This window comes from Bos mutus, chromosome 5 (assembly GCF_027580195.1).
Source record: "Bos mutus isolate GX-2022 chromosome 5, NWIPB_WYAK_1.1, whole genome shotgun sequence".
Lineage (NCBI taxonomy): Eukaryota > Metazoa > Chordata > Mammalia > Artiodactyla > Bovidae > Bos > Bos mutus.
In genome coordinates, this window is record NC_091621.1 from 35,730,595 (window position 1) to 35,753,186 (window position 22,592).

The window sequence follows — 22,592 nt, forward strand, 5'->3', positions numbered from 1 at the left end:
CCTAGGGATTAGAAAATTGGTGGGACCGGTGGAGTTACCGTGGGGCGAAGAGAGGTGTCACTCGATGGTCGGACCTCGCCTCGAGTTTCTCAATTCCCGGGCTGTGTGTTCTGAGAACCCTGTTTACGAAATGAAATCTCTTTTCCTCGGAACCAGGAAGTAGGACCAGCGCCCAACAAAGATGCTGGCCGCGTGGAAAGCATTCTGAACCCCCACAAGATTCTAATTAGCTGGTTTCTCAGGCTTCCAGGAAACAGAAAGTGGAGCGGCATTGTCAGTACGTTATCAGATGAGGAAAGGGTACCCACAGCCTGGAAACGAGAAGGAACAAAGGGATGAAAAGCAACCTCAGAAAGCCTTTTAGCCATTTAGGATGGGATGCTGGGGAAGATTGAAGGCAAAAGAAGGGGTGGCAGAGGAAGAGATGATTGGATAGCATCACCGACTCACTGGACATGAATTTGAGCAAATTCCTAGAGATAGTGGAGGATAGAGGAGTCTGGTGGGCTATTTGGGGTCGCAGAGTGGGACAGGACTTAGCAACTGAACAAGTGCCTCAAAAACGTCTCTGCCTAAAGAGCTGAGAGCAGAGAATATTCAGATTTGCCTTTTCCCTTTCTGGGGGTAATCCTTGAAGAGACCTGTCAGAAAGTTAAGATTTCTTTTTTCTTTTGTTTGCATGCTAAACGTTCATTTGACGTTTGCTTAACCCTGTCCAAACAGAAATCCTGAACTTCCAGGCTAAACATGCTCCTTTCACAGTCTTCTCCATCTTATTGTAAAGGTCAGGAAGCTTGTTCAAGCCAGAAACCTTGGTGCCAACTTCTCACCCTTCATAGTAGCATACAGGATTCTATGTGATTTCTGAGGTTTCTACCTCAGAAAATATCCATCATCCTAGGAATTCTACCTTCTTTGCTACCACTCTGATGTAAGCCACAAGCACCTCCCACCTGGATTATTGATGTACTCACTTAATTGATCTCTTCCTGCTTCTCTGCCCTCATTTTAATATACTTTATTCAACAATAATTTAAACAGCGATTAAACAACAATAATTTCCCGCAGCAGTCCCCGATGTCCTTTTAAGTATAGAGCGCGTCTGTCCTCTTCTCAAAAATCTCCCCTGTCTTCTCATCTCCCTCAGAAGATGAAAATGAAGTAGGACCTTAGGGGACTGGCCCCATTACCCCTCTCTTCTACTCTGCTCTCCTGATCCCTCTTCTCCAGTCTGTCTCCTTGTGGTTCCTCAGTGAGCCCGTTCCAGACCTTTACAGTCTCTATTCCTTTTGCCCAGAAACTTTTACCACAGATATCCCAGTGGCTAGCTTTCTCATTCCCTTAAACCTTTAATCCCATGGCACCTTATTGAGGCCTACTCTGAGTACTCTATTGAAAATTAAAACCCCTTCTCAGTTTTTTTTTTTTCCTTTTCATTTGGCATCATATAAAGACTTCCCAGTGGCGCTAGTGGTAAAGGACCCACCTGTTAATGCAGGAGACATAAGAGACTCAGGTTCTGTCCCTGAGTTGGGAAGATCCCCTGGAGAAAGAATGGCAATCCACTCCAGTATCCTTGCCTGGAATATCCCATGGACAGAGGAGCCTGTTGGGCTACAGTCCATGGGGTCACAAAAGAGTCAGACATGACTGTAACAACTTAACACAGCACAATGTACTGTAGAGTAGATGCTTATTACCCATCTTCATCTGTTAGAATATAAGCACTCTTGCCTGGAAAATCCCATGGACAGAGGAGCATGGTAGGCTCCTACAGTCCATGGGGTCACAAAGAGTTGGACACGACTGAGCGACTTCACTCACTCCATGAATTCAGTTAGATTTTTTTTCTTATTTTCCTAATGCTTTATCTCCAGGGACCTGGATCAATATCCAGTACAAAATAGAGATTCAGTAAATATTCATAAATGAATAATATTTTGGTTTTTAAAAAATATGTCCAAAATGTTTCAAATTACTTACCATTAAGTTAAATTGATTTTTGAGGATGGTATTAATATATTGTGTTTGATTTATGGCATATTAGCAAACATCCCAGTTTGAGAAGGGCAGCCCTGTATAACCTATTAGGTCTAGAAGGAATCACAGGCTTTTGTTCATAATGATGGTATTGGGTTGTCCAAAAACGGACAACCACTTTTGATCTAGGTAAATGGTTATCTACAATACTTTACTGCAGAAAGCATGGGAGTGAATAATGTATTTTGGGAAGATTATAAGCATATTAAGGATACTATGCTTAGTAACATGACTGTCACCATGAAAAGCTTAGCTGTGTTCTCAGACCTCTTATTTCCACTTCCTCTCCTTTGGTCGCCTTTCACTGCTGTTTTGAAATTGAGCTTAAATAAAACTCTGCACATTTCTTTTTTATAAATGTGACAAAAGAATAACTTCTGCCTTGCAATAATCATCACTACATTTTCTTTGATCACTTATTATTGATAGAATTAGGCATCTTTTGATTTTTAATCTGTACAGAAACTCTTAGATACGACCATCTCCGGTTTTCAGATGAAGAAACCGAAGTCCAGAGAAATTGAGTTGTTGACGCTAGTCACAGTTGGCTTGTGGAAGAACCCAAAGTCTTCTTGGAAAATGTATTTTTACTATGCACTCATTGCTCCACCAAAACTGTTCTTAAGTCACCCAGAGGCCTTTTGGTTTTCAAATTGAGCACACCATCAGTATTTATGTGATCTCTCAGGGAGTTTTATACCAAATCTATACCCCATTCTAGAAATCTCTGCTATGCTACTCTCCTGGTTTTCTTAGCTTCCATGACTTATCAGTACTCTTTTTAAAGTTTCTTTTTTTTCCTCTTCATTCCTCACAGTCTTTATATTCCTAAAAGGCAGGCCCATATTTCTTGTTGCTTCAGCCAACTATTCATATATGAATATGTGAGAATGCTCATATGTGAGGATTCTTTACCAAAACTTCTATCCTAATCTCCAGACTGTATATTTAGCTACTTAGTGCCAGCTTCCCCAGATGGTGCTAGAGGTAGATATTTCACATTTAACTTTGACCAGAGCTGAACATGTGGCAACCCACTCCAGTATTCTTGCCAGAAAAATCCTGTGGACAGAGGAGCCTGGCAGAGTATAGTCTGTAGGGTTGCAAACTTCTGAGCAAGCACGCATGCAGAACTGGACATATTATTTCCTCTATCATCTACATAATTACCCAAGCCAAAAAAGTTAGGAATCAGCTTGTTTTCCTCAGTTTCCCATCTTTCTAATGTTGTGGTTTCCCTCCCAAATCTTTGAAGCTGTTTCTTCTCCATTCCCTGACTGAATGCTTTCTTAAGACTTTCCTTTATAGATTATTATAAAGTTTTCAAACTGATTTCTTTCCTTAATATGCACCCCTTCAAGTTTTATCCAGAGGAATCCAGTTAACCAAATAAGATCACTTACCACCTTTCCTTAAATCATGCAGTGGCTCCCCTGTACCTTTTAGTATGAAACTTGAATTTCCCATTGTAGTATATGAAGGGCATGATGACTTGGCCCGCCTACCTCTCCAACTTCATATTTTACTGCTTAATGACGTATCCTAGGGTCCAGCCATACCGAACTCCTGGCCTTAGCCTAACCCACGCTTTCCCATGCTAATCCTGCTGCCTGGAATTCCCTTTGGGGTTTATTCTCATTCCTCCCAACTACCCACCCACTCAAATCTGTCTTCAGACTTAAGACTCTTTAGACTTCCTTCCTTGATGCTTCTCCTCTGGGCCCCATTGACACTGCTAACACTTCTTGTAACATTTATACTGAGTGTAAGTAGTTATATCCCCCATTAGACTGAGAAGCTTGAAAACAAAGATTTTCTCTTCTCTGTAGCTCCCATCACTTAGTGCAAAGCCTGACATATATCTTTATTAAGTGTATGAATGAATGAAAAGAAATGACTGGTCTTTCTAGAAAAGAGAATGACATGAACAATGAATTGAATTAGAGAAACAGGGATATATGACATGGATTTGGAGTCAGACATGGGTTCAAGAACTAACTTTCACTTACTACTTTCATGAAATAGAGATGCCAGCCCTGGGTTCAAGAACTTTCACTTACTACTTTCATGAAATAGAGATGCCAGCCCTGCCTTAGTCACTGTGAAGATCAAGTGAAATATATAAGTCACCTAGCATGGGCAAGAAATTCATTCCTTTGTAATACTGAATACCAATTTCTGGGGTATGCTAGTAATTAGTTATATATTAATAAATAAAATGAACATTACCTCTGAATTCATGGAGCTTATAGTCTAATGGCAGAGACCATTATAAGCAGCTAAACAAATAAATATATGATTACAAACACATTGTGCAGTGATGAAAGATAATTAGGTTGAGAGTAGGTGGACCTACCTAGATGTGATCAAAGAAGGCCACAGAGAAGAGACTGCCAATATGGAGCCTAAGACACAGGAGGACTTCTTTCTTCTTACCCTTTGTAGCATCTGAATTTCATACCACATGAATCTAGTCTTTACTCCCAAGTTAATTATATTGCCCTTTTAAAATAAAAGTATATAAGGGAGCAGGAGAGTAATTGATAGGAGAATATTTAAATCTACTTGTTTTGATGAATTAGAAGGAAAGGCCACTGGCCTGCTGAGAATGAGTGAGGTAGAAATCAGATAAATTATGGGGAAAGCTAAAGTTGTGAAATAGTCACTCAGGGAGATGAGCAAAGGCAAGTGAAAGGATAAACAGCAGTGTTGAAGGCCCAGTGAAAAGGGGTCCCCTAAATTTATATTCACACCAGTCTGCTCAGTTACTCGGTTCTCCACAGCTATATTCAGCAGTGCTGGTATACAAGAAAAATTGTGAGGTTTGTCTCTAGCTACAGCTCTCCAGGATGGAGTAGCAGAAGAACAGGGGACTGAGCAAATAAAAGTTCTGCCTCAAGAGTAGTTAGGTGGCAAACCATAGGGTTCACCTTAGTAGGGAATGAACTATCATCAGGCAAGTCTGATGGACTCAAAAATTGCGGCAGAGTCATGGAAGAACATGTTACATAAAAAGGTAGTGAATAGACCATCTTTGAATGCAATACAAATTATTTCAGGACTTCTTTTTTTTTTTTACTTCTACCAAAGAATGTTGCATAAATATTTACTAGTAAAGAAATACAGATTGAGAAAAATATTTTAAATTGAAAAATATTTTTCATAATACATTTGATTCCTGAATATGTTTACATGAATTTTTATGAAAAAGTACACTTTTTGCACCTTTTTGTAAATTTCACTTAGAAAATATTAATGTCAGAAAAAAATAATCCTGTAATTTTTAATTAATATTTAGAGGTGGAGAAAGACTAAAATATCAATGTCTTGACCTTCGAGTTTTCCTTTATTACAGTGTAATAAGTTGCCAGCATTTCCTATGTTAGAGCAAAGTGTGATGTATAAGCTTATAGATGTCATCACTAAAGCTACTGTAAAATTTTAATGAGAATTTTCCATATTTTAGGAATAAAATATGAACAAACCCATAACAGCATCAACATACGTGCGCTGCCTCAGTCTTGGACTAATTAGAAAGCTGTCCGATTTTATTGATCCTCAAGAAGGATGGAAGAAGTTAGCAGTCGCTATTAAAAAACCATCTGGTGATGATAGATACAATCAGTTTCACATAAGGTAACATAAAAATCTTTCTCTTTTTAATTCTTACATCACAATTTAGAATGATTAATAGGTACAAATACTGTCTAATGCTGCAGTTCAGAAAATAAACCTCTCTCTAAGGGAAGTATAGTAATAAATCCCCCTCTTTTTTTTTTTTTTTTGTTGCAACTTTTGCTTCATTCTCCAATATATCAGCCAGGTCAATACTGTGATCTTGCAAATAAGTTTTTACAGTTAAATTCATGTATGAGTCTCTAATACACTTAAATGGTATATTTGGGGAATTCTTCAAATTAATGTTTTAAAGTTGCTTGTACATGTATACATCTGTAAATCGACTTCTTAGTTCTTACCCTGGATTTTTCAACACTATCTTCAGAAAAATTCCATTCTATTTGTCTCTACTTAATTCAGTGTGAGATATAAGTACAAATTTTGTTTTTGTCAGTTATTTCAGCCCAAACTCATGTCAAAATATGTCTCTGGAAGCAAAGGGAAATAAATTTATTTGTGACTTTCAGCATTACCCTGAAAAAAAATCTGAAACCTTAGTTTTCGTATTAGTCCTTCCAGGAAATGTTTTCTCATGTGAAGGATGAGCATCTTAAATTATTTGGAGGAAGCTTAAATTTAAACCTCAGAAACCATTTTTGTAGACCGTTTGTTGATATTAACTTAAAGACCTTGGGAGAAGGGACTTCTGTGGTGGTCCAGTGGTTAAGAATCTGCCTTCCAAAGCAGGGGACGTGGGTTTGATCCCTGGTTGGGGAACTAAGATCACACATACCAGGCATGGGTAGTTAAGCACGTGTGCGGCAACTACTAAGCTCATGTGCTCTAGAGCCCGTTTACTGCAACTGGAGAAGCCTGAGCACTGTGATGCAGCACAGCCAAAAAACAAAAAAAAACGCTGAAAGCATAGTTGAGGGAATGAGGAGAAAAGACTCTTCTTTACAGAATAATGGCAGCAAATATTGAAAGAATAAGAGAACTAGAAAATTACCAATTTACAACTACCAGTGAGTAATTGATTATGGAGGGCTCATCAGCGAGTGCTGAAACCCCAAGGCAAAAGGGTGTTGATGAACAAGATACCCACACGATTTCAAAGTATATTCCACAGATGATTTATGAATTGCAAAGGGGAAAGGTGCTTTTGCAGAGAAAAAATCTGCAGTACACCTCCTTAACCAAGTAATCCAGCTGGTGTCATCAGTATTGGTACAGACTGCCGTTATGTGCCCCCGATGTGATGCGGTGTAAAGGACACATTGTCATCTAAGTAATGTTCTTACCAACAGGTTTTCATCTGAATTTAATCATGAGAGATTAGTTGGACAAATCTAGACTGTGAGAGTTCTACTACACATCTGGTCTAAGTTCTGTAAAGTGAGCACACAGACACAGGGATGAAGAGGGAGAGGGCGAAAGCATAAACACAGTTAAACATTACTTGGTCATTCGGTGAATCTAGGTGGTTGCTCATGGTATTTTCCTTTCAACTTTTCTGTAGGTTTGAAATTTTTTGAAATAAACAAATTTTCAGGAAAAAACAGGGAGAGCTAAGTTTTCTAGGTTTTTAAATATTACTTTCAAAACTATTGATAGTTTTTTTCTTTTTTATGTTTTTTTAATTTTTACAATGTTGTGTTGGTTTCTGCCATACAATGCAAATCAGTCATAATTATACATATATCCCCTCCCTCTTGAGCCTCCCTTCCTTTCCCCCATCCCTCCTCTCTAGGTCATCACAGAGTGCCAGACTGGGCTCCCTATGTTATACAGCAACTTCTCACCAACTATATATAAAGAAATTTTTCATGAAAACCTGATCTGTTTTTCCCTCAGTTGAAATGGAATATAGTTAAGATCCAAGGAATAATTCTCCAAGTGTATGTATTTTCTATTTCTTTAAGCAGCCTGCTTTATTAAACATCATATGACTAACAGCGTTAATAAGTCATGTAGGGAACTAGTGTAGCTTAGTATGTTGAGAGTACAGCTGTGTGTTCAGTGAGATATCAGTTTGAACCTCAGTTTGTATACAAGTTTATTGGCTGTGTGACTGTGGACTGCTTACCTCTCATGCTTTCTCTTCAGTACATTAGCATGATATTCACAGTGTCTTTGAGAATTATATGAGTTCATGTTTTGCATCCTGTAGCCCACTGTAAATACTCAGTGTCTGTCAACTTATCACCTTCAGCATCTTTTCTTCCTTCTGCCTGTCTTTCCTGTTCTCTGTAATTCTTGCTGACTCTCTTTCTGCACTTTTCTTTTTTAATCATAGGAAGTGCTGTGGACAAGAGGGGGATTGAGGGGAATAATACCTGCTGCTGCTGCTAAGTCGCTTCAGTCGTGTCCGACTCTGTGAGACCCCATAGACGGCAGCCCACCAGGCTCCCCTGTCCCTGGGATTCTCCAGGCAAGAACACTGGAGTGGGTTGCCATTTCCTTCTCCAATGCATGAAAGTGAAAAGTGAAAGTGAAGTCACTTAGTCGTGCCCGACTCTTCGCGACCCCATGGACTACAGCCTACCAGGCTCCTCCATCCGTGGAATTTTCCAGGGAAGAGTACTGGAAAATACTTATGTGTTAACTCGGCTTACATACTAATCTTATTTCTCTGTTACTTGCTTTAAGGAGATTTGAAGCATTACTGCAAATTGGAAAAAGCCCCACGTGTGAGTTACTGTTTGACTGGGGCACCACAAATTGCACAGTTGGTGATCTTGTGGATATTTTGGTCCAAAATGAGTTTTTTGCCCCTGCAAGTCTTTTGCTACCAGGTAAACTGAGCGTGTCTACTGTATCAGTGACTAGGATGGAAAGACAAGTGACAGAAATAGGAATGTTTCTTCTCTTACTTTTTTCTCAGAGTAGATGAACCTTACCTTTAAGATTCTTCATTCTTTCAACTCTCCCCAACTCTTTAACAAGCACCCCAGATGCTGCAAACTTGCTGCTGAGAAAATCCTGAAGCTGGTAAGACTTCAGGATTCAGTCTAAACATGCAGTTAAAGTCAGGTAGTTTTATGCCAATAGGAAGTTTAGAATGATGAGAAAAAGCTCTTGCTTTTTTTCATCCTCAACTTCCACCCTGATGGGACTCTGATTTCTTACATTGTGTTCCCGTGGGTTCGTGTCTGGTTGCCTTCCTTCCCCATCAACTACTTTTTCCCTTTGATGCTATTTACACCAGTAATTCTTACCCTTCAGAAGGCATAAGAATCACCTGGAGTTCTTGATAAGCATGTAACTTCCCAGGCTTTACTCCAGATCTCTATCAGAATTCTTGAATTAAGTTCAAGGTCAGTGTTTTAAAACAGGTACTTCAGTGCTTCTGCTGCCAGTGACTTACAGGCCACTTTCTGGAAACACTGCCTTGCCCATCCTTATCCAAATTTACAAATTCTTACTAGGTAAATTCTCATGAGTGCTATGAAAATAGGGGGCTAATGGGCAGAAACTGGAATAATGTTAAGTAAATTGAGTTCCTAATTTAACTTTTTCATGAACACTTCTTCTTATGTAACAACAACTTGTGTCTTATTTCACTTGTTAGATGCTGTACCCAAAAATGTTAATACACTGCCTTCTAAAGTCACTGTAGTAGCAGTTCAGCAGAAACCGAAGCCCCTCTGTGGCAAAGACAGGACATCTGTGATATCTGATGAGAATCTTGAACAAAACTATGTGCTACCTGACTCCTCAAGTCCAGAAAATACAAGTTTAGAATTTAGTGATACACGTAAGTAATATTTGACATGCTTTCTGCTAGTGAGTTTGTCATGAGACCATCACTGCTTTAAAATAAAGCTCTCCTTTTGTTTATTTACTCTGGCAGTAGCTCTTCTGTGGTCTTGTTTTCCTCCTGATTTATTAGGCGGTGTCTTCATTGTTTTAGTGTTATAGGTGAGTAGATGTAATAGGACATATGAACAACCACAGAAGCTGTGAAAAAAAAAAGAAGTAAATATTTACGCAGTTTGAAAGGATCATTTTATAAAGAAAGTAAGTGATTAGAGTTTAAATATTTGCATAGGTATGAAATATCCAAATTGAGAAAATACTGGAATTATGAAAACCAATTTCTTTTTTACTGAAGCACTCTTTTTATTATTCTATTGACATTACAGGTTTTCACAGTTTTTCATTTTTTGAATTGAAGGATGTCACAAATAACTTTGATGAACGGCCCATTTCTGTTGGTGGTAACAAAATGGGAGAAGGAGGGTTTGGAGTTGTGTATAAAGGCTACGTGAACAACAGGACTGTAGCAGTGAAGAAGCTTGCAGCAGTAAGTTATATTTTCTGGAAGAGAAAAAATTACAGGAAGAGTTGTTTCCTAGTGTGCTGTATGTGAATGAGTGAAAGTTGCTCAGTCGTGTCCAACTCCTTGCGACCCCATGGACTGTATAGTTCATGGAATTCTCCAGATCAGAATACTGGAGTGGGAAGCCTTTTCCTTCTCCAGGAGATCTTCCCAACCCAGGAATCAAACCAGGGTTTCCTGCATTGCAGGCGGATTCTTTACGAACTGAGCTATGAGGGAATAATAAATATTAAATTAATCTTTAGGAAACATTATTTCATTGTGTATTTTCTCTCAGTAAACATCATTCTAAATTGGCAGTTCTTAACATTTAAAACTTTGTTGAAAGCTACAGACACTATCTCTACAAGAATGTAGTTATATTCACAAACATACAATTATACACATAATTTGGGGAGATTCATAAAATAGAGAAGCTGAATTCTACACAGTGCTCCATGTAGAATCAATATTAAAACATTAAGATTCTAAGAAAATTTTATAAAAATATCTTCCTTATTTTCTTTTCTCATTTAAAAATAAAGTTTAGAAAATATTGCAATAAAAATTTTAAAAATTCTCATCTGCACCCTTTGTTCACATTTCTATTAGAATATCTTATATTTTAAATCTATTGTTTATCCTAAAATATCAATACAATGCATTTTTTATAATAAAGATCCCTTTGTCATATATGTTGCAAATACTTTTGCACATCTTGTTTTTCTTTTTGCCTTAAAAATTGCTTATGTTTTCTAACACACTGAATTTTTTTTCAGAATGTTTATACAGTAAAATCTCTTATTATTTCATTTTGTTCCCACAATGAATCACTGAAGTATATGTAGTTACATGAGTTATATGGTTTTCTTCCTTCTAGTTAACCAGCCATGAGACCTTGAGCAAATCACTAATATTTTTAGTTCTCAGTTGTTTATAAAATGGGGAGAATGATGACTTACATATTTTTAAAAAAGCAGGATCTGACAGATGATCTCTTGTATCCCTTCTAGCTTTAGGAGCCTCTGGGTATTGTATGGTATTATATTGTATATTATTTTATATTTTTAGATGGTTGACATTAGTACTGAAGAACTGAAACAACAATTTGATCAAGAAATAAAAGTAATGGCAAAGTAAGTTAATTTGGCAGTATGGTACCATGGAAGAGAGCAGAACAAGAAAGGACCTGTTTCTTACCCAGAGTGTGCCATGAACTGGTGATATTTTCAAATGTAGGCTAAAATAGTTTAACGAACTTGACAGAACTTTAACTGTACAATTCTGTGGCTACATATATTCACTCATATGTGTGTAGATTAAACAGCAGTTGTTATTCTAAATCATGGCATTATTATATGGAATTTCAACTATCTAAATAGTTGATAATGGAACTATGATTCCATTATCATGTTTTCTGTTCCCAAAATTTATGAGAGGTAAATTATAGTATATATATGCATGTGTGTATAAATGCATATTTATATATTAATATATACATGGCAAATAGTCCATTTGATATGTTAACACCATAAACCAGGGAAGTGTTATATGCAAGAATGTTTAGAAGCCATTGACTCAGTATGTTTGAAAATTGTCAGAAAGAGAAGGAAAAACAAATTGGGAAATTTATTCTAATAATTATAGTGATTGATACTTGAGTATATGTTGTTCAGTCGCCAAATCGTGTCTGACTCTTTGCGACCCCATGAACTGCAGCACACCAGGCTTCCCTGTCCTTCACTATCTCCCTGAATTTGCTCAAACTCATGTGCTTTACATTAGTGATGCCATCCAACAATCTCAACCTCTTTCCCTCTTCTCCTCTTGCCCCTAATCTTTCCTAGATCAGGGTCTTTTCCAGTGAGTCAGCTCTTCACATTAGGTGGCCAAATATTGGAGCTTCAGCTTCAGCATCAGTCCTTCCAATGAATATTCAGGGTTCATTTCCTTTAGGATGGACTGGCTTGATCTCTTTGCTTGATCTCCCTCAAGGGACTTTCAAGAGTCTTCTCCAGCACCACAGTTTGAAAGCATCAATTCTTCAGCACTCAGCCTTCTTTATAGTTCAACTCTCACATCCATACATAATTACTGGAAAAACCACATCTTTGACTATACAGAGCTTTGTCATCAAAGTGATGTCTCTGCTTTTTAATATACTGTCTAGGTTTGTCATAGCTTTCCTTCCAAGAAGCGAGCATCTTTTAATTTCTTGGCTTCAGTCACCGTCCACAGTGATTTTGGAGCCCAAGAAATGAAGTTTGTCACTGTTTCCATTGTTTCCCCATCTATTTGCCATGAAGTGATGGGACCAGATGCCATAATCTTAGTTTTTTTAATGTTGAATTTTAAGCCAGCTTTTTTACTCTCCTCTTTTTCACCTTCTATACAATAGACCAAAAACTGTAATGCATTAACCATTGTTATAACCACAATTGTTGTAACAACCGCCATACACACACTTTTTTTTTCCCACTGAAATACAGAAACATTAAATAACTTTATCCAAGGTCACTTAAACATAAATATGTGGGTTTCAAATCCAGATCTGTCTAACTCCAGAACTTGCAATTTTGAAATAAATCCTTAATAGTATTTACCAATTTATTCTCATTAGACCCATTGCTATAAATCGCCAATTCTAGTTGCTTAACTTCAAGAAAGAAAGAATAGATTGGAATTAATTTTTTCAGTAAAAATAATGTACACTGAAGAAAATAAAAAGATTGTCCAAGATTTGTTCTTTCTACCCCTACCTCCACTCTCCAGTCCTAAAAGTAACTTGTTCAAAATAGATAATCTGGAAAATACAGGAAAATATTCATCCCTTGAATATATCACTCAGAGATAACCATTGCTAGTATTTTGTACTTGCTTCATGATGAGTGTGTGGCATTTTTCCATGTTGAAACATTTAAAATTAATTGCATAACATTCCAGCATATATACACAAATGTTTTATTTAACCATTACCCTTCCATATTTGTTTCTAATTTTCAGTATTACAAATTAAAATGTCTTAAAATCTCTTTGTACATAAATATTTAAGTGCAAATCTGCCTTTTTCATCAGGAGACAGTCCTGGAAGAATTACTGGTTCTGAATGCACGAACTTTTTAAAGACTTTCTGAGTATTTGTCTAAATGACTTTGTAATTGTTATAATAATTTGGTGGCTCAGATGGTAAAGAATTTGCCTGCAGTGCAGGAGACCCAGGTTCAGTCCCAGGGTCCAGAAGATCTCCTGGAGAAGGGCATGGCAATCCACTCCAGTATTCTTGCCTGGAGAATCCCCATGGACAGAGCAACCTGGTGGACTACAGTCCATAGGGCCACAAAGAGTCAAACACGACTGAGTGACTTTCACTTCACATACTTCTACCAGCAGTTTATTGCAATTTCACAACTGCTACCACACTACCATTAAGTATTATTGCTATTTTTAAAATAAGTGTCAGTCTCTGGCCCTTACTAGCAGAATGACCTCAGCCAAATTTCTTGTCTGTTTTCTCATCTGTAAAATGGGATAATTATTTTAATAATGAAATGTTTCACTAAGTTATTTTAAGGGTTAAGTAAAACAAAGCATGTAAATCAAGTACCCCATGCCTTTTTAGTATAAACTCAGAAAATGTTACCTACTCATTTTTAAAGTGTACCAATTTGGTGGAAAATGGAATACTTGCTGTTTTAATTTGCACTTCATAGAATATATTCTGGGCTCTCATGTTTGTTGCTGTTTAGTCACTAAGTCCTGTCTGACTCTTTTGTGACCCCCATAAACTGTAGCCTGCCAGGCTCCTCTGTCCATGGGATTCTCCAGGCAAAAATTACTGGAGTGGGCTGACGTTTGCTTCTTCAGGGGATCTTCCCAGCCTAGGGATCGAACCTGCATCTCCTGCTTGGCAGGCTGATTCTTTACCACTGAGCCACCAGGGAAGCCAGAGGGCTCTCATATATATTTGCTCATTTAATTCTCACAGCATTTATGTTACATAATAGGCATTATTACCCACATTTACCAGGGAAAGTTGCTGAGGCTCAGTGAGTCTGTTAACTTGTAAAAGGTCACATTTCCAGGAGGTGGCAGAGCTGTACTTTAAACTTAGGACTTTGAGCCCAGATATCTTTGTACTTACTGTACCATAGATGCCTGCAGTTTTGTTATACTTAAGCTTTATTTAGTCTTATTACTCTTAAGTAGATAAAGAAACTCAGTTCAGTTCAGTCACTCAGTCGTGTTCAACTCTTTGTGACCCCATGAATTGCAGCACGCCAGGCCTCCCTGTCCATCACCAACTCCCGGAGTTCACTCAAACTCATGTCTATCGAGTTGGTGATGCCATCTAGCCATCTCATCCTCTGTCATCCCCTTTTCCTCTTGCCCCCAATCCCTTCTAGCATCAGAGTCTTTTCCAATGAGTCAACTCTTCGCATGAGGTGGCCAAAGTACTGGAGTTTCAGCTTTAGCATCATTCCTTCCAAAGAACACCCAGGGCTGATCTCCTTTAGAATGGACTGGTTGGATCTCCTTGCAGTCCAAGGGACTCTCAAGAGTCTTCTCAAATTAGGTTATAAATAACCAGATACTATTAAAGATCAAAAATGTATAAATTAGATGTAATTGAAAATCAGATATCTGTAAGTCAGTGCTTTGAATGTGTTTGAAAATTCTTGAAAGGGTTATTGTACACATTTCAACACACTTCTTGAAATCTTGTTTGCACTATCATTAAAAATTATGTGAAACAAAGGTAAACACCTACCTAGTTCTTAACCAAACTATTATATGTGAATTATTGATCTTTAATTTTAAAATCAAAATTATGTTGATTAATATTGACTGAAAGGGAACTGTTTACAGAAAATTATAAACAGTTATAATAAACATATATAAAGATTTAGAAACATACATATCACATTGCAATAATGTATCAGATCAGATCAGTCGCTCAGTCATGTCCGACTCTTTGCAACCCCATGAATTGCAGCACGCCAGGCCTCCCTGTCCATCACCAACTCCCGGAGTTCACTCAGACTCACATCCATTGAGTCAGTGATGCCATCCAGCCATCTCATCCTCTGTCGTCCTCTTCTCCTCCTGCCCCCAATCCCTCCCAGCATCAGAGTCTTTTCCAATGAGTCAACTCTTTGCATGAGGTGGCCAAAGTACTGGAGTTTCAGCTTTAGCATCATTCCTTCCACAGAAATCCCAGGGCTGATCTCCTTCAGAATGGACTGGTTGGATCTCCTTGCAGTCCAAGGGACTCTCAAGAGTTTTCTCCAACACCACAGTTCAAAAGCATCAATTCTTCGGCGCTCATCCTTCTTCACAGTCCAACTCTATTGCATATAGTTATTTCTTTCTCTTTTTTCTTTTAAAGCTCTAAATTGAATAACATAACCTTCAGGTAAATATGTGTATATATCGTAGTAATTTTGAATGGAAAATTATTTGCCACAGGTGTCAACATGAAAACTTAGTAGAATTACTTGGTTTCTCAAGTGATGGAGATGACCTCTGCTTAGTATATGTTTACATGCCCAATGGTTCATTGCTGGACAGACTGTCTTGCTTGGTAAGATGTTTTTTTATTAGGTTGTTTGGCTTCCTGTTTCTGTGTTGGATTCTAATATTTTCTCTGTGACAGAATCTTTTAAACCTATTTAAATCTTTTAAAATCTATTAATATCTTTCCTAGTTTGTGAAAACTATACAGTTGTTATTTAAACAATTGGAATTCCCTTTCTATCAGGTGATAATCTAAAATGTAAAATTATCAGTCAAGGCTGGACTTTGAAGATGCTCTCATATATTTTTATTGTTTGATAAGAAATGCTAACTTCCATTTGATCTTATTTAGCTATTATTGTTTAACAACTTAAAAAATGGTAGTTCTAAATTCTTAGCAATGTAATAATATGGTCAGTAGCTGCTTAGAAGAAGTGTTCTGTTATATATTTTCTATAGATCTTTTTAATTCTCCTCTTTTATTTTTAATTGGTTTGTTTCTTACTTCGTAAGGATGGTACTCCCCCACTCTCTTGGAACATGAGATGCAAGATTGCCCAGGGTGCAGCTAATGGCCTCAGTTATTTACATGAAAACCATCATATTCATAGAGATATTAAAAGGTAAATGCTGCCTTTAAAAAGCTTTTGGAGAACTGTCTTTAAAGAATAATTTTCTCTCACTGTTCCTATTCACTAGTGACATGAACTTCTTAACTTGAAACATGCCATGAAAGCTCATCTCACTAAGGACGTCTATAATCTCCCTTATTTCAAACCCAGTGACCTATTTCTAGTACTCATCCTAAGTAACCTGTGTTTTTCTTTTGTTTGTTTTTCACAGTATGTTATTCTGTTCTTCTTGTCAGAATTATTTTCTTATTTTCTGGATCATCACTCTTTTTTGAATCACTTCCATTCTTCATGAGTACATTTCAGTTATCTTCCTTGTTATGTATTTATTTAGTTAACAAATATTAATTGAGCATCCACTGTACGACAGGTACTGTAGATGGTATAGTTAGCAACAGTAGCATTTGTAGCATCTGTCAGCAACCAGATAATCACAAAATAATAGTAGAACTTTAGTGTATAGTCTATACAATTAGTATTAAAAAAGGTTCCCTGAGAAAATTATACTTAAGCAGAGATCCAAAGAATGAACAAAACATGAGTGAGCACAATTTGAGGACATCTATAGAATATGGAGAAGGCAGTGGCACCCCACTCCAGTACTCTTGCCTGGAAAATCCCATGGATGGAAGAGCCTGGTAGGCTGCAGTCCATGGGGTCACTAAGAGTCGGACACGACTGAGTGACTTCACTCTCACTTTTCACTTTCATGCATTGGAGAAGGAAATGGCAACCCACTCCAGTGTTCTTGCCTGGAGAATCCCAGGGACGGGGGAGCCTCGTGGGCTCCTGACTTTGGGGTCACACAAAGTTGGACACGACTGAAGTGACTTAGCAGCAGCATAGAATATGAAAAAGAGTATTCTGGGAATAAGGAAGCACATTTGTGAGACCAGTGTTCAGATGAACATGATGGATTACAGGAGGTGAAATAAATGACTGAAGTGCAGAAATTGAAGGAGTGATTGATAGATAAGATAAAATTATAAGGTAGGCAGAGAGCTAAGCCCTGTGTAGGACGTAATAGACCAAGATAAGAGCTTTAATTTTATCATAAGTATAATCAAATGCCATTGAATAATTATAAGGAGGAATGTGGCATCATAGTTAAGTTTTGAGAAGATCACTTTGATGAGTATAGAGACTCATTTGTAAGAAAGGGTAGCTTGGAGCCTGTCATAGAAGATTTGGTGGTAACAGTTTATATGAAGAAATGTGAACAGATTCTTGCTTACTCTTGGCTGCAGCATGGTGGGTGGCATTCAGGGAGAGGAACATGTCAGGAAGGACAGCAGGATTTATGGCTTCCAGAACAGCATTCTGGAATGATTGTGGCATGATTCATTTACAGAGAAAGCACTGAAAGAGGACAAGATTGGGAGTGGAAAATGTGAGTTCTTTTTTGTACATGTTGTGTTAGAGGTTCCTTTAAGATACAGAAGTGAGTAGAGATGTTAATCAGTGTGACATACATGTTGGAAGATATCAATTTCTGTGTTACTTATGTTACTTAGGTTGAAGAGCTAGCATATAGTTACCTTAACTTTAAGAAAGATAGATTAGGAAAAGGTTACAAGATTTAGCTCTGAGGAACTTTAAGACTTAATGGCCAAGTAGAACAAAATGAGTCTAAAAAGGAATCCAAGAAAGTATGCAAGGAAGCTGAAAACCAGGAGAGTGTGGTATCCCTGAGAACAAGGAAAGAGAGTTAGTTGCCTGAGAAGGATTAGTCCAAATTTCCAGTTGCTTTTTGGAAGTCAGAATGAAGACTGAAAAATGACACATTTTAAAACACTTTTAATGAGGCATTTGATTAGTGCCATGATGGTCATTAGTGACTTTTGGGAAATCTATTTCCATGTAGTAATTGGGTCAGAATTCAGGTGGTAGTTTCATTAAAAGATGGGCTCGATAAAGGATAGAAATGGTATGGACCTAATAGAAGCAGAAGATATTAAGAAGAGGTGGCAAGAATACACAGAAGAAATGTACAAAAAAGAGCTTCACAACCCAGATAATCATGATGGTATGATCACTGACGTAGAGCCAGACATCCTGGAACGTGAAGTCAAGTGGGCCTTAGAAAGCATCACTACGAACAAAGCTAGTAGAGGTGATGGAATTCCAGTTGAGCTATTTCAAATCCTGAAAGATGATGCTGCGAAAGTACTGCACTCAATATGCCAGCAAATTTGGAAAACTCAGCAGTGGCCACAGGACTGGAAAATGTCAGTTTTCATTCCAGTCCCAAAGAAAGGCAATGCCAAAGAATGCTCAAACTACTGCACAATTCCACTCATCTCACATGCTAGTAAAGTAATGCTCAAAATTCTCCAAGCCAGGCTTCAGCAATACGTGAACCGTGAAATTTCAGATGTTCAAGCTGGTTTTAGAAAAGGCAGAGGAACCAGAGATCAAATTGCCAGTATCTGTTGGATCATTGAAAAAGCAAGAGAGTTCCAGAAAAACATCTATTTCTGCTTTATTGAATATGCCAAAGCCTTTGACTGTGTGGATCACAATAAACTGTGGAAAATTCTGAAAGAGATGGGAATACCAGACCACCTGACCTGCCTCTTGAGAAACCTATATGCAGGTCAGGAAGCAACAGTTATGGGGCAACAGTTAGAACTGGACATGGAACAAAAGACTGGTTCCAAATAGGAAAAGGAGTATGTCAAGGCTGTATATTGTCACCCTGCTCATTTAACTTGTATGCAGAGTACATCATGAGAAACGCTGGGCTGGATGAAGCACAAGCTGGAATGAAGATTGCTGGGAGAAATATCAATAACCTCAGCTATGCAGATGACACCACCCTTATGGCAGAACCTGAAGAGGAACTAAAAAGCCTCTTGATGAAAGTGAAAGAGGAGAGTGAAAAAGTTGAATTAAAGCTCAATGTTCAGAAAGCTAAGATCATGGCATCTGGTTTCATCACTTCATGGGAAATAGATGGGGAAACAGTGGAAACAGTGTCAGACTTTTTTTGGGGTACTCCAAAATCACTGCAGATGGTGACTGCAGCCATGAAATTAAAAGATGCTTGCTCCTTGGAAGGAAAGTTATGACCAACCTAGACAGCATATTGAAAAGCAGAGACATTACTTTGCCAACAAAGGTCCCTCTAGTCAAGGCTATGGTTTTTCCAGTGGTCATGTATGGATGTGAGAGTTGGACTGTGAAGAAAGCTGAGTACCGAAGAATTGATGCTTTTGAACTGTGGTGCTGGAGAAGACTCGAGAGTCCCTTGGACTGCAAGGAGGTCCAACCAGTCCATCCTAAAGGAGATCAGTCCTGGGTGTTCATCAGAAGGACTGATGCTACATTGAAACTCTAACACTTTGGCCACCTCATGCAAAGAGTCGACTCATTGGAAAAGACCCTGATGCTGGGAGGGATTGGGGGCAGGAGGAGAAGGGGATGGCAGAGGATGAGATGGCTGGATGGTATCACCGACTTGATGGATGTTGAGTTTGAGTGAACTCCGGGAGTTGGTAATGGACAGGGAGGCCTGACGTGCTGCGATTAATGGGGTCGCAAAGATTGGACGTGACTGAGTGACTGAACTGAACTGAACTAAGGAGAGAGTGAAATATGAGTATAGACAAGTCTGATGAGACACTTTTATTTAGCCCATGAAGGGGGATAGCTGGAAATCAATGTGTTATTCAGCAAAAAATTTTTTTTTTTAAATGGCAGAGACCAAAGCATGCTTTTATGCCTGTGGGAAGAGGGATGTGATAGAACAGAAGAGAGAAGTGAGATAGTTTATAGAACAAGGTTCCTGAGAATGTAGAAAGGAGTCCCATAGAGGGATTGGCCTTAGAAAAGAGAAGATACACCATCTCCCATCCCTTATTCGGTGTATTCTAACTGATGTGTATTCTAACTGATGTGTATTCTAATTGATTGATACCTCATTGTCTTTTCTGTTAATCCTGCATATTCTTACTGAGGGATATGTTGACTTCAACTGCTACCTCCGTATGGGTGACTCAAATCTATATCATTAGCCTGCAGTCCTATATTTTCAGTGTGTGCAGGCCAAATCACCCTACCACAGTGTTCCATAGCAGTTCCTAAGTCAACATGTTAGAAGTCAAATTCATTTCTCTTCCAACCCAAATTCTTCTCTCTGTGTTTCTTTCCTAATCAAGTGAAGTCGGTATTCATCCTATCTTCTAAGCTAAAGACTTCCTCATTCCCCATACCATACAAATTACAAGGTTCTGTTGAGTGTACCTCAGAATTTGCACCTCCTTTTCTCCCCAGCCTTTATTTACACTTTCACTATCTCTTATTTGCTTTTTTACAAACTCTCCTGGTCATCCTTTAATTGGTGTGTGCCAGTTCTTAGCTATGCTCTAATATACTGTCAGGTTGTGGTTCTGAAACTCAAGTTTGATAACATCATTCCCCACTATGAAACATTTAGCTGGCATTCTGTTGATTCCAGGATAAAGTTCAAGTTCTCCTCACATTCCATTGACACCAGTTCTTCAAATTGAGCATGTTTTTTGTTTTCATCACTGTGTCCATTCTGTTCCATTTGCCTCAAATGCCTTTCTTTCCCTCAGTAACCTCAACTTCTAATAACCCTTCAAGACTACACACACTTTTCACCTTCTCCTTGAAGTTTTCTTCAGTTCTTCTGCACACACAGTTGTTCTCTCAGCATTTTGTACCTAATATCACCATTAGGAATTTTAAAAAATTATTTCTATACCTTTGTCACAGACAAGATTCTGAGATTGTCCCCATGCCCAGCACTGAGCTTAAATACTGTAACACGTTGCGGGTCTTCAATAAAGTTTTGTTGAATGAAAGTCTGATTGTATGAGCAAATGCATAAAATAAATGAATTAAGATCTTTTAGCCATATTCTTTCCTCTTCAAAATATTTCAGAGAGAGTACTCCCTAAGAAATGATACAGTTGAGATACTCTGGTTGGAAGTTTGTTTTTAAATGAATTGAGAAATTTTAGGGGAGGAATTAAGAAGGGTGCTTTAGCATACTTTGAGGAAAGTTGCCCTATAATAAATTATTTGTGAAATAATAAAAATATCACTAATGTGAAGAGTTTTACTTCACTTTTTTTTTCAAATTTTCCTTACAGAAACAAAAAAGAAGACAGTTTTATTATTCTTTAGCTATAATCCTTAATCTAGATTTATTTACATAAATTCACCCTTTTATGATGTGTATTATAAAATAGAATACTCTGTAAATACATACAGTGTTATACCTTCCTAAGGAACTATTTGATTTGTTGAAAAAGAAAAACTGTTTTTTAGTGCAAATATCTTATTAGATGAAGACTTTACAGCCAAAATATCTGACTTTGGGCTTGCACGGGCTTCTGAGAAGTTTGCCCAGACAGTCATGACTAGCAGAATTGTGGGAACAACAGCTTATATGGCACCTGAAGCTTTGCGAGGAGAAATTACACCCAAATCTGACATCTACAGCTTTGGTGTGGTAAGTTTCATATGTATGTATTTATGTATACATGTAATAGGCTTCCCTGGTGGTGCTAGTGGTAAAGAACCTGCCTGTCAGTGCAGGAGGTATGAGATATGGGTTTGATCCCTGGGTCAGGAAGATTCCCTGGAGGAGGGCATGGCAACCCACTCCAGTGTTCTTGCCTGGAGAAGCCCATAGACAGAGGAGCCTGGTGGGCTACAGTCCATGGGGTTGCAAAGAGTTGGACACAACTGAAGCAACTTAGCATGCATGCACACATACTTGTAATATATTATATTTTACTATATATATAATTAGTAACAATAATCATTCTGGCTGTACTTGTGAAATTGAAATAGAATATTTTGAATACACCTATGTTGCTTAGCTCTCATATGTAAAGATGTAAATTGCTCACTTTAACCTCTAGTTAAATGAGAAAGTAATAAAAACTTCTCTGAATTTGTAAGGCTTTTAAATTGATTTCTGAAATTACTGTAAGAAATAATATTTTTGCCACATGAATTAGCATGAAACTTAGTATATAAATTGTGTCCTACAGTATGCATGTTAGTGTCATATGTTAAAGAGGAAATGTTTTGAAGGAAATATGTTGTGGCATTTTCTGATCTACCAGTTTGATAATAACCTTTTATGATGGTGTAAGGAGTGGGGTGGGAGTGGTTGGAGAATTGGAAAATCCTTTGTCTTTTACACTCATATGTGTTTCTTTTATGGATGTCTACTGTCATAACACTGTGAAGTTAAGGCACAAGTTTGTAGGATATGCCTGAGGTTTAGAAAATAGTATTCTCCTAAAAGCCAGAGAAAATCATTCTTGTGAAATATCTTCTGCAAGACAGGAAAAAGAGTATGTCCAGAACACATATTTTGGGGGGCTGATTATTTAGTAAGTTGCCAGTATTAAAGAACTGCGTAGGAGATGGATGAGTTCTGAGGTGTCAGGGAAGAAAGGGTGGTAAGAAATGACCACAGCTTG

At 37.9% G+C, this 22,592-nt stretch overlaps 1 protein-coding gene across 3 annotated transcripts in view; it reads left to right on the forward strand.

The window, feature by feature from the left end:
* The window catches only part of IRAK4 (interleukin 1 receptor associated kinase 4), a 28,902-nt gene that overhangs the window by 305 nt on the left and 6,005 nt on the right, over nucleotides 1–22,592 (forward strand). For 2 of the 3 annotated variants that reach the window (XM_005897190.3, XM_070370653.1), the window contains exons 2-9: nucleotides 5,507–5,676; nucleotides 8,308–8,453; nucleotides 9,230–9,415; nucleotides 9,804–9,964; nucleotides 11,051–11,115; nucleotides 15,446–15,560; nucleotides 16,007–16,116; nucleotides 21,424–21,607. In XM_005897190.3, the coding sequence (XP_005897252.1) occupies nucleotides 5,516–5,676; nucleotides 8,308–8,453; nucleotides 9,230–9,415; nucleotides 9,804–9,964; nucleotides 11,051–11,115; nucleotides 15,446–15,560; nucleotides 16,007–16,116; nucleotides 21,424–21,607 (1,128 nt within the window). In that variant the 5' untranslated portion in view covers nucleotides 5,507–5,515. Of the gene's footprint in view, nucleotides 1–5,506; nucleotides 5,677–8,307; nucleotides 8,454–9,229; nucleotides 9,416–9,803; nucleotides 9,965–11,050; nucleotides 11,116–15,445; nucleotides 15,561–16,006; nucleotides 16,117–21,423; nucleotides 21,608–22,592 lie in introns of those variants that run through there. The other variant, XM_070370654.1, reaches the window with a different exon arrangement.